Source organism: Vigna unguiculata, chromosome 7 (assembly GCF_004118075.2).
Source record: "Vigna unguiculata cultivar IT97K-499-35 chromosome 7, ASM411807v1, whole genome shotgun sequence".
Lineage (NCBI taxonomy): Eukaryota > Viridiplantae > Streptophyta > Magnoliopsida > Fabales > Fabaceae > Vigna > Vigna unguiculata.
In genome coordinates, this window is record NC_040285.1 from 25,588,325 (window position 1) to 25,602,061 (window position 13,737).

Below are 13,737 nucleotides of genomic sequence, written 5' to 3' on the forward strand. Positions count from 1 at the left end.
TATATTTTAAAATGTAATTTATTAATATATGATTTTTATTTGAATTTTAGTCAATACTATGTTTTATTAAAATATTGAGAAAATTAATGTTGTTGATTAAAAATACCAAAAGGGATAAATATTTATTTAGAAATTTAAAAAGATGTAAGTTTTTTATTAAAAACATAAAAGAATTAATATTTATTTTAAAACTAGAAAAAAAAAATCATTCAACATATTCTCACCTGAGAAGAGAAGAGATAAGTGTTATTCCCCATAAAAAAAAATTCAGTATATAGAATAATAGATTGATTGCAATTAGACCAACCTTTGGTGTATAAGTTACTATCAAATATTTAAGAGGAAAGAGTTCCCATGGAAAGGAAAAAAAACATATTGAGAAGTTTGAAGAAAAGGATCCTGCGGGAAAATTTTGTAAAGTGAAAAACACTCCAATAGAGAGAAAATATTGTATTGAATGGGGGAATGTAAAAACATCAATGTGGGCATGCCTTAAGGGAAGAGTGCCCTAAATATTTGTTTATCAAATACCCATTAGGTGCATGTGTGGCCATGGTGTTGGAGTTTATGATTGTAGTGAAAGTTTGTGATTTTCTGGTGCACGTGAGTTGTTGGATGATTGACCTACAATAGTTATCCCTGGGTTGGTCACTGTTGTTACAAGGTTGTAGTTCTTTGATTCAAAGGTGTAAAAATTGGACCTTTGTAAGTATGATGTGTGTTTTTGAATTGCGAAATTGGGAATCATTAATTAAATCTCCATCGTAACATTTACCTTCCTCAAGAAAAATTGGCGGGATTGAGTGCAGCACCACTTTCATCTCAGGTACGCGCATTCTTCTCTGCCCTTTGAATTTTGTTCCCAACCACGACAAAAGGAGTTCTGTCTTTCTTGTTGTAATTTATGGGAAGGAATGCGATGGATGGGAACAACACATGTTGGGACAAAGTGATTGCAGAAATGATTGAAATGGGTTTCGAGTATTCGAGCATAGTGGAAGCCATTAAAGTAGTAGGTCCATCTATTCCCAGCGCTGTGGAACACATTCTCAATTCTACTACTGAAGAAGCATCCACTACCCACACCTCCAATTCGCATGCCCGCAATGGGAATGCTCTCAAAAAACGACCTTTGCGCACGTCTTTGGTTCGACAATCCAATATATACGACCATTTCCATTCCAATGACGATGTCAAAGAACACAAAAAGGAACTCCCTCAATTGGGAATTAATCCCAATCCCGTTGTGCTTTTAGAGCCTTTGGAAGCGCAAGATTTGGATGCTGAATCTGATTGGGAGCAGAAGATTAGGAATCTGATGAAAAAGCATTTTGGTTTTTCATCCTTGAAGAGTTTTCAGAAGGAAGCCCTCTCTGCTTGGGTTGCTCATAAAGACTGTCTTGTCCTTGCTGCAACAGGATCCGGTAATGTTTGTGCCTTACTCTGCAGTGTAGAGTAGCTTTGTGCATTTATTCATAATTATGTTTTTTGGAACAGGGAAATCTCTGTGCTTTCAGATTCCTGCATTGTTGTCTGGGAAAGTGGTGGTTGTGATTTCGCCCTTGATAAGCCTCATGCATGACCAGTGTTTAAAGCTAACTAGACATGGGATCAGTGCGTGCTTTCTTGGCTCCGGGCAACCAGATAATACCGTTGAACAGAAAGCGATGAGAGGATTGTATAGTATAGTGTATATTTGCCCAGAGACTGTTCTAAGGTATGGTTGGGGCCTTTTTCAGATTGTCCTTAGTTTCAAGGACTAAAAGTTGATGTTGAAACTTATTGTGTCCTAGAAGACGTAGGTTATGTTTGAATAAACTTTTTCGTAGACATTTACAGGAAATGAAAATGCCGGAAATTGAATTAACCTTCTTACATAAGCTATACTCAACTCTTGCACTTAACTTTTATGTAAACTCTTTCCATTTAACTTCTCCAGAAGTTAAGATGTGGTAGTTGATATTAGTATGTGGAGAAGTTCAATGCATTCTTTTTGCCTTCTTATTTCATTCTCATGTAAGTGTTATGGATAAATTTATCCGAAAAAGGCCGTATTCTTTTTAGTTTCTTTTAATCTTTTAATGTTTTGTTACTACGTTGCAAACCCATGTAGATTGATTCAACCACTGCAGAAGCTTGCAGAAAGTCGTGGTATTGCTTTATTTGCAATTGACGAGGTACACTGTGTTTCGAAATGGGGTCATGATTTTCGTCCAGATTACAGGTTCGTTTTATCCCCTATATTACCTTATATTTTATGGTTATTGGAGATGAACTGGATTAATTAGTGTAATTAGAATGTCTTGAAGGATCTTAAATGCAACTTATGGTTTGCATTTAAGATCTTGATTGATTATCGTGCATATTTCTTTTGTTCTTTGTTTGGTGCTCATGTCACAATTTCTTGAATGTCTTTAGTCCACTTTAATAAGTATTACCTGTTTTTAAAATGTTTGCTCTTGTTTCAGGCGACTGTCTGTGCTGAGAGAAAATTTTAGTACAAGCAAGCTAAAATCCCTAAAATTTGATATACCTCTGATGGCCTTAACAGCTACAGCTACAAAAAGAGTACGAGAAGACATTTTAAAATCATTGCACATGTCAAAAGAAACGAAAGTTTGTCTTACATCATTTTTTAGACCTAACTTACGATTCATGGTAAGTTTGTTCATTAATATATAACTTGTATATTCTTCTCTGAATATATCATCTCTTGTTACAATAAAGATTCACTGTTGTATCTTACAGGTAAAACATAGTCGAGTATCACAGGCTTCTTATGCAAAAGATTTTCATGAATTGATTCATGTATATGGTAGAAAGAAAAATATTGATGAAAATGAAAAGGTTTTCATCTCAGATGATTCAGATCAGTTTTCTAATAGCTCCGATGCTAGTAGTATCTCTGATACAGACAGTGTTTCACCTGATGACATGGACGACAACCAAGATGATTATGCTTTTAGAGATATTAATATAATGCACTCAGGAAACTCTGATGGCTTTTTAACTGGAAAAGAACTGTCAATTGAATTCCTGGAAAATGATATCGATGCCTTTCAAAGTGTGGATAACTTAGATGGTACTAGTGTTTCTGCTATTTTTGGGTCTCTGATTTCATCCCAAAATAATGTAGTTAATAAACTAAAAGCAATATTGGATCAAATGATGTATTGCCATATTTTGTAAATGCAGTTACCCGTGATGACTTCTGTGTGCTACCTCACAAGGAATTGGAATTATCCAAGAACACTGACACACCTAAGAAACCAGAAGGAAGAGTAAAAATTCTTAACGAGCCTTTGGAACAAGGACCAACAATTATATATGTACCTACCAGAAAAGAAACTCTAAGAATTGCGAAGTACCTATGCAAGCTTGGTGTGAAGGCAGCTGCTTATAATGCAGGGGTATGGGTTATATATTATATTCAATCTTGTTTGATTAGATGCTAGTGAATTAAAATTTATCAGGTTGATCACGTCAGTTGACAAGAGAATCTTAAATTCTAAGACATCATGAAGTACTAGGCAGTATAACTTTGGTTTTTCTTTTGACATTTTCCTTCTGGTTTACTTTTGAAGTCTTCTTGCATGCTTACTGTGGGTTTCATGGAACCAAACTTAATAGTTAGCCTGTATTATTATCCAATAAATGTTTGCTGCGCATTCACCTCTCGCCATTTGATTTATGTTTTTTATTAGGTTTTCAACTAATTTATGTGCTCAATCTCTTTTTCCAGCTTCCCAAATTGCATCTAAGAAAGGTTCATAAAGAGTTTCACGAAAATAGTTTAGAGGTATGTATCTGGAGCCTGAACTAGGGGCTTTAAAGAGGGACCAAAACGTGTTATTTTAATTGAGATACCCAATTATCAGTTATGATGTATCATTATTCCATCTTATATTTGTGGTGTGCTGTTCACATAGCTTTTATTAATGAATGTTTGTCTGATTTTGATGGCATTTTTAATCTAAGTTCTTACCAGTTTGGATCTCTTCTTCCCCCTTCCCCTTATGTTTGCTTAGGCATGATTTTACAATCTTTTTTGCAGCTTTGGGTATTTGAAACCCTGCCCTACCTGGCAAACATCTGAGTTGGGCATTTCTTTGTAATTGTTGCTTCTTCTCAAGTTCTTGTAAAATCAAGCCCCCCAAAAACTGAAGAATTAAATTTCTTGAAAGCATGACACGGATCTGATTTGTTTTTACCCTTGTTCATTCCTATGCTGTTTGTGAATTTACTACATAGTTTATTATTTCCTTCACCCTGGAACCTTAAAAAGTTTGACCAAACAACATGTAAACGTCTGTGTTTTATCATTCAGGTTATTGTTGCTACAATAGCTTTTGGAATGGGTATTGACAAACCAAATGTCAGAAGAATCATCCACTATGGTTGGCCACAGGTTTGTTATTCATATACACTTTTCCAGCCATAGTTAATTATAGAATTGAATTCTATCTGTATTTCTTTTGCACTCCCATGTTCATGCTTTCACTAGCTGAATTGTCTTTTTTTTTTAGAAATCTCAAATAATTAAAACCGTGAATGTGTATTTTTATCAGAGTTTAGAAGCATACTACCAAGAAGCTGGTCGGGCTGGTCGAGATGGGAAATTATCAGATTGCAGTATGTCAAATTAGACTAGAATATAATTTTTACCTTATAATGTTTGTTTTTTTCTCTCTCTCTTCTTTACATTTTAAACTTATACCACTCCCTCGGTTTAATTAAGTGGTATGTTACTTATAATTTATTTTCCTTTTTCCAATACTAACATTTGGCCAACAACCAGTTCTGTATGCAAACCTAGCAAGCAAGCCATCACTTTTGCCTAGTCGAAGAAGTGAAGATCAGAAAAAACAAGCATATATTATGTTATCTGATTGTTTCAGGTTTGCTTTGATAAATACATCTTTGCCTTTTTCATTGTTATTATTTAGTACAGAACCTTAATGTATATTTACAGATATGGAATGAATACTTCCTGCTGTCGAGCAAAGATACTCGTCGAATACTTTGGAGAGGATTTCAGTCATCAGAAATGTCACTTGTATGTTATGTTTGGTCTCAATGCTTACTGTTTTATTATGTTTCAGCATGCTTGAACTGAAAAAATATTCTAGAACAGAATAGATGGTATGGAGTTATCTTGATAATTGAATCAGCATATTTACTTCTTTCTGTAGTCAAGGTATTAACCCGTCTCCATATTTACCTGTAGCAAGTTAGAATGTTTGAATCAGTTATTAATGCATGTTACCCTTCATATTATCGCCTTCATCATATACCTCCTTTCCCGCAGATGTGATGTGTGCATTGATGGTCCACCTAAAAAGCAGAATCTAAAAGAGGAAGCCTGTATTTTGCTGCAAACTATAGGTTCCCATAATGTATGTTGAATAGCTTCATTCTTATTCCAATTACCAACTACGCTATCAATTCCATCTTACTTTTGAATTTATATCAAAATTGTCTCGAATTTTTAAAGCATATTTTTCAAAACATGAGTACATCTTCCTAAGTTGTGTATGAGTCTATTTCTCTGGGTTTAAGTTTCAATATGATGACTTGATTAAACAACTGCTTCGTTTTTTGGAGTTCCAGGATCTATAGTTTTAATATAGGTAGAGTTTTGTGGAAGAACAAATTTGTTGTATTTTCTTTATTCCCTTATAGAAGAAAAGGAGGTGACATGGATATTAATTTAGCAGTGGCGTAGGGATTCCAAGGATTACTCATATGATGATGATATACATTTTGAGTACAATTACAGAGGACAAAGAGAGAGGCCAAATCTTAGGATGTTGGTTGGAAAAATAAGGCAGCAGGTGAACCTAGTTATAATTGTCATTTCATTTCTTACTGTTTGATATATATTGGGTGTTATCTTTTGTTGCCAATCCATGAAACCAGACTTGTTTTCACTTGAGAAATGTCCGTATACAGTTTCAAAAGTTTTCAATCACTGACATGCTATGGTGGAGAGGTCTTGCTCGAATTTTGGAAGTTAAAGGATACATCAGAGAAGGAGATGACAAGGTATACTCAGTTGCTTTACTCTGTTCATAAATTTTGTTGCCGCTGAATATATATAAAAAAAAAAAAAGTATACAATTAAGTGGTGATCCTAGAAGAAAAAAATTCATAATATAACTCATGGAAAGCTCTTTTTATGGAGGTTTTTAAAATTTAAGGACTCACCAGAAAGATATCTCTGCATTCTGCATTCATATGGAGATGTGCCACTGATTTGCTCTTCAATACCAAAACCATAGTGTGACTATCTTATTGTGTAGGTGCTGTATTATGTGCAGTATGCAGTTATGTGCTTAATTGTGTGATTTGATCTCACAGTTTCCACCATACAATTGCAGAGGTATGTTCAGGCAAAATTCCCGGAATTTGTGAGGTCCATGAATGAGGAAGCTTTCTGGGTTTACCCTGAAGCAGATATGTTGCTTGCAAGAAAATTAACTGAGAAACCATTTTCCTCATTCTCAGAATGGGGAAAGGGTTGGGCTGATCCTGAGATCCGTCGCCAGCGCCTACAAAGAATGGGAGTGAATAGAAAGTCAGTGAAAAGGAAACGAAAGGGAAAAGTGCAACATGATTTGAGGACTTCTCGTGGCAGACTAACAGCAAAACTCTCAAAACATAAGTGATATTTATCAGCTACTAATGCATTAGTTTGGGAGGGGATTGGGACAACATTGGGCTAATTAGAATTTTTTCCTTTCTTTTTTACTTTATAAAAATTTAAAGAAATTTAATGAAATTAAAAATTAATAATAAGCAGAGCTTTTTAATTAATTTTTCCATTTTAAACATTGGGCTAATTAATTTATCAAATTATAAATAATGATAATGATAAATAAATACTTAAAAACATAGTAGTGAAAAAGTAATGTTAAAAATACATGATAAAGTTCAACTAATAAATTTACGATATCGAATAAAATACCAGAAAAGTATGTGAGTATATATATATATATATATATATATATATATATATATATATATATATATATATATATATTCATAACTTCTTTGTTTTTCAGGTGTGGGAATTGATGTTTGTTCTTGCACTGACAGACATTAAAGGACATCGGCTATGGCACTGTCCAATGTCCTTTGACATCTGTTTGTACAATGACAGACGTCAATTTTCACAGTTTTTTCCATTCAGGTGACTCGAGTTGAACATTGGATAGGGATCGAATTGACGTTAAGGGACGTCGATCACCCATATTTCGACGTTAACTTTTTTTTTTTAGACGTTAATTTTGATGTCATCCAATATGATGTCGGTATTTTCGCAGACGTCAAAAGTAAAAAATAACAGACATTATAAGAACTTTTTGTGTTAGTATATCATAGATTTATCATGATATGTGTGCATACATTCCGATCAAGTATTAAACTTCCATTAGTTCGAGTAATATATGAACATAAACACTTAATATTTTTTACCAACAGCAAAATTCACTTTAGTGATTTTTTATTTAAATAGCTCATTTAAAATTATAAAAAATGACCAAAATTTGAATATTTATATATATCAAATCCAAAATATATATATATATATATATATATATATATATATATATATATATATATATATATATATATATAAATAAATAAAGAGAATAATAATAAAATAAATTGTGTACGAGGATCATGATTTAAATACATATGAAATCATATTTTTCGAAATCGTAATCCAATAACACCCGTTACTGTACTTCAACTTTCTAAGGATATAAGGAAGAAATGAAAAGGTTGGGAAAGATAAATGTTTAAAAAATATATAAAAAAAAGAAGAAGAAGAAGATGATGAAGTGATGTTTGTCATACGATAATTCCTATTGAAAAATAAATAAATCTATAAATGTAATGTTTCATAATATTTAGAGAATAATAAAAAAAACAATGAATAAAGTCAAAAATAAAACAAAATTAGCTGTAAGAACCATTAATAGAATTTTAAAAAATTATGATATTCTATAAAAGTTAACCCAAGGTCTAACAAGGACAGATTCCATGATAAATCATGATTAAGATGAAATGAAAGACAAATTATGAAGAACACTGTAAATGGAAGAGATCACCAAAATACCACCCCAAACAACAAGATATCGTAAAAAATTATTATTATGAGAAATTAAAAAGAGTATATAAAATATAGAAAGGTTTGTAGAAAATGTTATGAACAGACATAGAACCGTGAAAAGTGGTATTTAAGAACATAGAAAATTAACGAAAAAAAAAAGTTAAATTTTACATATAAATGTTTAAATAAAAATACTAATATTTACAATAAAGAAAAAACAACTTTAGAACGATAACTATTTGAGATACAATAATTATTTAATCTATCAAGAAAAACAGAGGCCTGACACAGAGAAAGACAAGAACGACATGTAAGAAACTTAATTCAATATTTTTTAAGAATCAACATAGTTTGACCAAAAGTATGTTGGTTTTCTAAGAATCAACATTTTGTGGACAAAGAGAAATAAAAATAATGTTATTGATTTCAGTTTTGGAGAATACTCTTGAATTTCTATGGCAGCATCTTATGACAACGACTTTCCAAATACCACTTTGCTCCTCTTCTATCTTATTACAATATCAAAATGTAACTGTCAAAAATTCAATTGGGATCATAATGTTCGCATGTTTTACAATGTTTTCATTTTCACTCCAAAGTGGAAAACATTTTTCAGCTGGGTAATAAAATATAAGATTTTAGAGATTTACCTTTTCTCATCACACATTTCACCAATTCAACCCAAGATTTATGAAGGAGAGTCCCTAAATCACAAATCTATGTACCTAATCCAATAAATATATTAAAGAATTTGACCAAACATTGTCGAATAGTTTAATTGTATAATAAATATTCTTCTATATCATATATCAACGTAATATATGGTTAATATGGTTAAATAATATTATTGTCATTATCATGGTAATTTATCATGAATGTGTAAGTTTTTATTATCTTTCATTTTATGTATGATTTCCTAAAGATTCAAAAATTTTATAAATATATGTCATTCATCCAAAGAATAACACACTCTCATATTCACTCATACATTCACGTGAATCAAAACTTTTTAATTGACTTGAGCGTTGAAGATTCTTTTGCAAGTGGATATTTCTGTGTTTCAATTCTCATGAGTTTTCATCAGGAGTCATCAAATCACTCAGATTTTGTCACATATCCAAAGATCCACGCTTTGAATCTTAGTAAGAACATTTGACACTCACTATAGGATCCAAATAAAACTTTATCCTACCTCCACATTTTATATTATCCTTACATAATATGATTACTCATTATTTAGATAAACAATGAAGATAGTTCATCACTACTCAAAATTATCTCACTTGTGTCAACATGAACATTTATGATTAAAATTTTGCAATGAGTTTGACGAGCACTATCTTAACACTCTATATCTTTTTTTGTACATTTTTCTTTTTGATGAATTTTCCATTTTCTTTTTGATGAGCATAAGTATTTGTTGGGGTATCCATTTTCTTTTTGATGAATTTTCCCTAATGCATTAACTTGCTCCTCATCTCGCTCATAAACTCGGTTGCATTTGCCAATTACAACAACTCTTGTAGTCTGTCGTTCTTAAAGTAGACAACGCCTTCAACGGCAAGACATTCTAGCTAGTACAGTGGCAAAGCCACCATCTATGACGGCAGAGCCACCACACCGATCCCCCAACTACCCACTAAACCAATCAACAACGCCAGCCTCTCCCCTTCACACGGAGAGGATATATACATTCACGTTCAACAAGAATAACTGAGAAGAAGAATGGTCATCAATTTTAGTAACAAAAAATTATTAGTTAATAAAGAGATTAATTTAGATACCAATTTATCAAATAGAAAAATATTGGTTATTAAAATAGTCACGACTAAAAACTTATAATTAGTCTCTACAATTTAGCTACTAAAATCTTGACTAACAAAGAAATTAATTTATAAATTGATCACTTAATATTAGTAATCAATAATTTTTTATTTTGTAAATTTGTATATAAATTGGTTATTATAGTGACTAAGAATTTCTTGACACTAAAATTTGCTATTATTTTAGAATTTTCTTATAGTGATATTTAAGTAGAAAGAGTTGTGCTCTAAGTATTAATTATATCCTTTGACAAACAAACCTTAATCCAAGATATGAGAGTCAAAGCCTAAGTTCAATTTTCAATGAAATAGTTGTTCAAGAAGACATTATCGCATGTTGTATAACTAGGGATGTCAATTAGGGCCTAGCCCGCGGGCCCGGCCCGCATAGGCCGGCGGCCCGTTCGGACTAGCCCGCGGCTCACGCGGGCCGGCCCGCAAGCCCGCATAAAATTATAAAAAAAAACTTGCACTTGTGCATATTAATTACTTCTTTTATCAACTCTTGCATTAACGTTTCAAATTCTTGTATAACTGAAAAAGACAAGTATTATGTAATTTTTAATGTGCTAAAATTTAAAGAATACATTGTGTATGTCATAGTATGAATATGATGAAAATGTTGAATTATCAATTTATCATCTAATTCTCCAAAATCTTTACTTAATTTGGTGAACTTCTTAAAGTTTCCCAATTTTTAAACATTGAAAGTTTTATCATAAAAATTAAAAAAAAAAAAGCGGGTCGACCCGCTGGTCCGCAGGCCAAGAAGTATGCAGGACGGGCCAGTGTTTTCAGTCCGCATAAAGTATGCGGGGTGGGGCGGGCCAGGCCTAAACGGGCCGGACCGGCCCGCATTGCCACCCATATGTATAACTATTTGCTTGCCTAACCCTAAGTTCAATTTTCAATCAAATAATTGTTCAAGAAGACATTATCGTAGGTTGTATAACTATTTCCTTGCTTAAGTGGACCAAGTCACAAATGTTGATTTATGAAAACATTAAAGAGCAATAAACTCTACATAGATAACAAATTAAGCAGTTCCCAGAAAATTAAATGCGGAAGCGTATCTTATGATTGGATTGGAAATAATAGATGGAGAAAGATGGTACCTTGTCTTCCAACTATAGAATACCTTAAGGTCCCTCTAGAATTTCTCTCTTGATGGGGAGGGAGAGAAAGGAGCAGGAATAATGCACAGCGTGATCACAGATGAAGACCATAACCCCTTATGTAACCGTTGTCAGTTACTTACTTAATTTCAATATTCCTAATTTGACCCCTTCATCAAATTAGAATATTGTTGACATCTATATATTTAATATATATATATATATATATATATATATATATATAAATGATAGGTGACTATCTCTAAAGAGAATATTTAATTCACTCTATTAATTATTAATAGAAGGTCGGGAAAACAATTATGATTAAGATATGGAATCTTAGAATAATAAAACAATTAAGTAAAAGGGATATTCAAAATTTTAATTTGTAGACCACATAAAAAAATTATGGTAAGAAATCAATGGAATTATTTTTAGTGTTATAATAAGTATATTATCATATTTGTTTATAAATTATTTTGTAAGTAAATATGTTTTTATATCATCAAATATTCTGTGTGCGAGATAAAATATGTAATAAACATGTGCATGAAAAATAATGTGATATAAAATTATATTGATCAATTTATGTTTTAATTAAATTACATTAATTAATCTTCTTTATGGTTTGTTTTTGTTATCATAATCTTATTTGATATGAGAATAGATAGGACTACACTTTTTTAGTCGTCTTACACCAACTTAGGAGTGAAAGTAGTATTGAAAGATTGCAAATAATTGATTTAAGGATATTACAAAATATTATTAAAATTATTAAAAAGAATACTAAAAGTTAAAACACTTAACTACATATTTTATTCCATTTCTTTTATAACTTATTTTCACATTTTATCATATTTTGAAAATCTTATTGAAGTAAGGGGAGACGAGACCATTAACTTAAAACTTTGAAATATCTATTTTAATAACCATTAAAACAATTTTCTAAATTCGATAAAAATAAATTAAAAATATGATAATGGATTTATGTGATTTTCATTTGATTTCCCCACAAACATAGAGAAAGAGAATAGATAATGAATTGGAGGAAAAGAAATGTGGTAACTCCAAAGCGAAGCAAGGTACTTACAGGGGTCTCTCTCCATTGTCATCATGGTCATATATGGGTGTTGGAGAAGTTGAAGCATGAACACCACCGGTGATGATGGAGTTCGGCCACATCGTTTTCGCGGTAATAGGCTTCTCCGCCTCCTTCTTCTTTTGCGTCCCAAACATCAAGAGATGGCAGCGGAAACACCTGGCTGCCGAGAAACTAAAAATGGTTAACGAGGCGTTGGAAGCGGCGGAGGAAAGAGCCGTGAGATTCCAAGAACGACACGATAGAATTTTGAACCAAATCTGCAGCACTTACTTGACCAATGCAGAGCTTGTTGAAGCAATAGCGGGTGCTCGAGCCACCATGAACCAGGCCTTGGACTTTGCCCTTCAATTGAGGAAAATTCAATTTAGGATCATCACTTCTTTCCCCGATGCAATCGAAATCGACGTTCGGTTAGATTTGGATGCGTCAAAACAAATTCATTCAGATAGGGTTTAGGTTCCTCAACACCTGCTTCAATCTACTTTCTATTTCTTATCATTTTCATGGCATAATTGTATATTTATGTATTTATTTAGTCTGTTTTAGTAGGTTCTATATATTTCAGTTTCATTTTTTTTTTAATTACAACAACTAAAAAAGTGATCATTTTCTTAAAAATGATATTTAGTTCTCACTTGATTACATATTTTTGTCACTATTTGATTGGAGAGATACATTTCAAATACTTGTACTTTTGTTTTCTGACTTTTTAATTACGAACTCATCAAACACTCAAAGTAACATACGAACTAAAGATTAACAAAATATATGGATAGATGTTATATAACTTGGCACAATTTTATACAGCAATGAGGTAGTGGCAGATGTTAATTGGACCCATTATAAAAGAAATACTGTTAAGTGTATATTCATCTAATCAACCCATTATAAAAGAAATAAAAGAATGAATTATGTCAAATTCATTAAAGACTGTTACAGATGATTAATGATCTATAATAATATTTTTCGAATCTTATAAATTCTCTTGTCAATAATACTTAATGATTAAAATTTATTCAGCCATTTTTTTCATGACTATTATTTTTTAAAATGTTTATTTTAATTTTAGGAATGTATTTTTAAAATGTATTTTTTTAGCCTTTTTAAAAGTAATTACTCTTAAAATGTATTTTTTTTATTTTTTTCAAAAAAGATTAATCATGAAAATGCATCTTACAAAAAGTTAAAAAAAAATACATTTTTATAATTTTTTTGGAAAATAAACAATAATTACTTTTAAAATAAACGGGTCCTAGATATAAGCACTAAATAGAAACATTTTCCAAAATTAAATTATAACGTTATTAACTAAAATTAAATAATTTTACTATATTAATATTCGTTATTTTTATCTATAACGTTTAATTAAAATTTAAGTTCTTTATAAATTTAGGCATTTTTAATTAAATTTTTATATTTTTTTATTTAGTTAGATAACGTGTTATATGTCCTGACCATGTTATATATCCTGGACCTGTCATATTAAAAATTTAAAATAATTTTAATAGATCGAAATTAATTAGTGATTTTTTTTTTCAAATGCATTATATTTCAAAATAAAACCTAACATTGAAAGCTACA

The 13,737-nt window shown here is 31.3% G+C and overlaps 1 protein-coding gene and 1 long non-coding RNA gene across 7 annotated transcripts; one reads left to right on the forward strand and one right to left on the reverse strand.

Moving 5' to 3' along the window:
* The first annotated feature begins 361 nt into the window (after window positions 1-361).
* On the forward strand, window positions 362-6,784 carry LOC114192775 (ATP-dependent DNA helicase Q-like SIM). 6 transcript variants are annotated; one of them, XM_028082590.1, is made up of 15 exons: window positions 362-1,424; window positions 1,498-1,717; window positions 2,114-2,224; window positions 2,469-2,658; window positions 2,749-3,082; window positions 3,196-3,410; window positions 3,743-3,799; window positions 4,328-4,408; window positions 4,569-4,632; window positions 4,799-4,898; window positions 4,973-5,056; window positions 5,309-5,396; window positions 5,715-5,834; window positions 5,953-6,045; window positions 6,361-6,728. In XM_028082590.1, exons 1-15 carry the CDS (start codon window positions 905-907, stop codon window positions 6,412-6,414), a joined length of 2,331 nt encoding a protein of 776 aa, XP_027938391.1. In that variant the 5' UTR covers window positions 362-904; the 3' UTR covers window positions 6,415-6,728. The 6 variants fall into 6 exon arrangements, 4 of the variants coding, with proteins under 4 accessions (XP_027938391.1, XP_027938392.1, XP_027938388.1 ...); XM_028082591.1 differs by having other exon boundaries at window positions 363-1,424; window positions 5,718-5,834; XM_028082587.1 differs by having other exon boundaries at window positions 364-1,424; window positions 6,381-6,784.
* Window positions 6,785-9,178: 2,394 nt separating this feature from the next.
* LOC114190837 lies at window positions 9,179-12,763 on the reverse strand. Its single transcript, XR_003605865.1, has 3 exons — window positions 12,427-12,763; window positions 12,145-12,316; window positions 9,179-9,829 (listed from the first exon to the last, which is right to left on the reverse strand). It is a non-coding gene; the product is annotated as an uncharacterized LOC114190837 (long non-coding RNA).
* Window positions 12,764-13,737: the final 974 nt, after the last annotated feature.

Coding starts and splice junctions, on each gene's coding strand:
- LOC114192775 (XM_028082587.1), top strand. CDS start 905: ATGGGAAGGAATGCGATGGATGGGAACAACACATGTTGGGACAAAGTG. Junction 3,800..4,327: donor TTCACGAAAATAGTTTAGAG/GTATGTATCTGG, acceptor TTTATCATTCAG/GTTATTGTTGCTACAATAGC. Junction 6,046..6,380: donor TCAGAGAAGGAGATGACAAG/GTATACTCAGTT, acceptor ATACAATTGCAG/AGGTATGTTCAGGCAAAATT.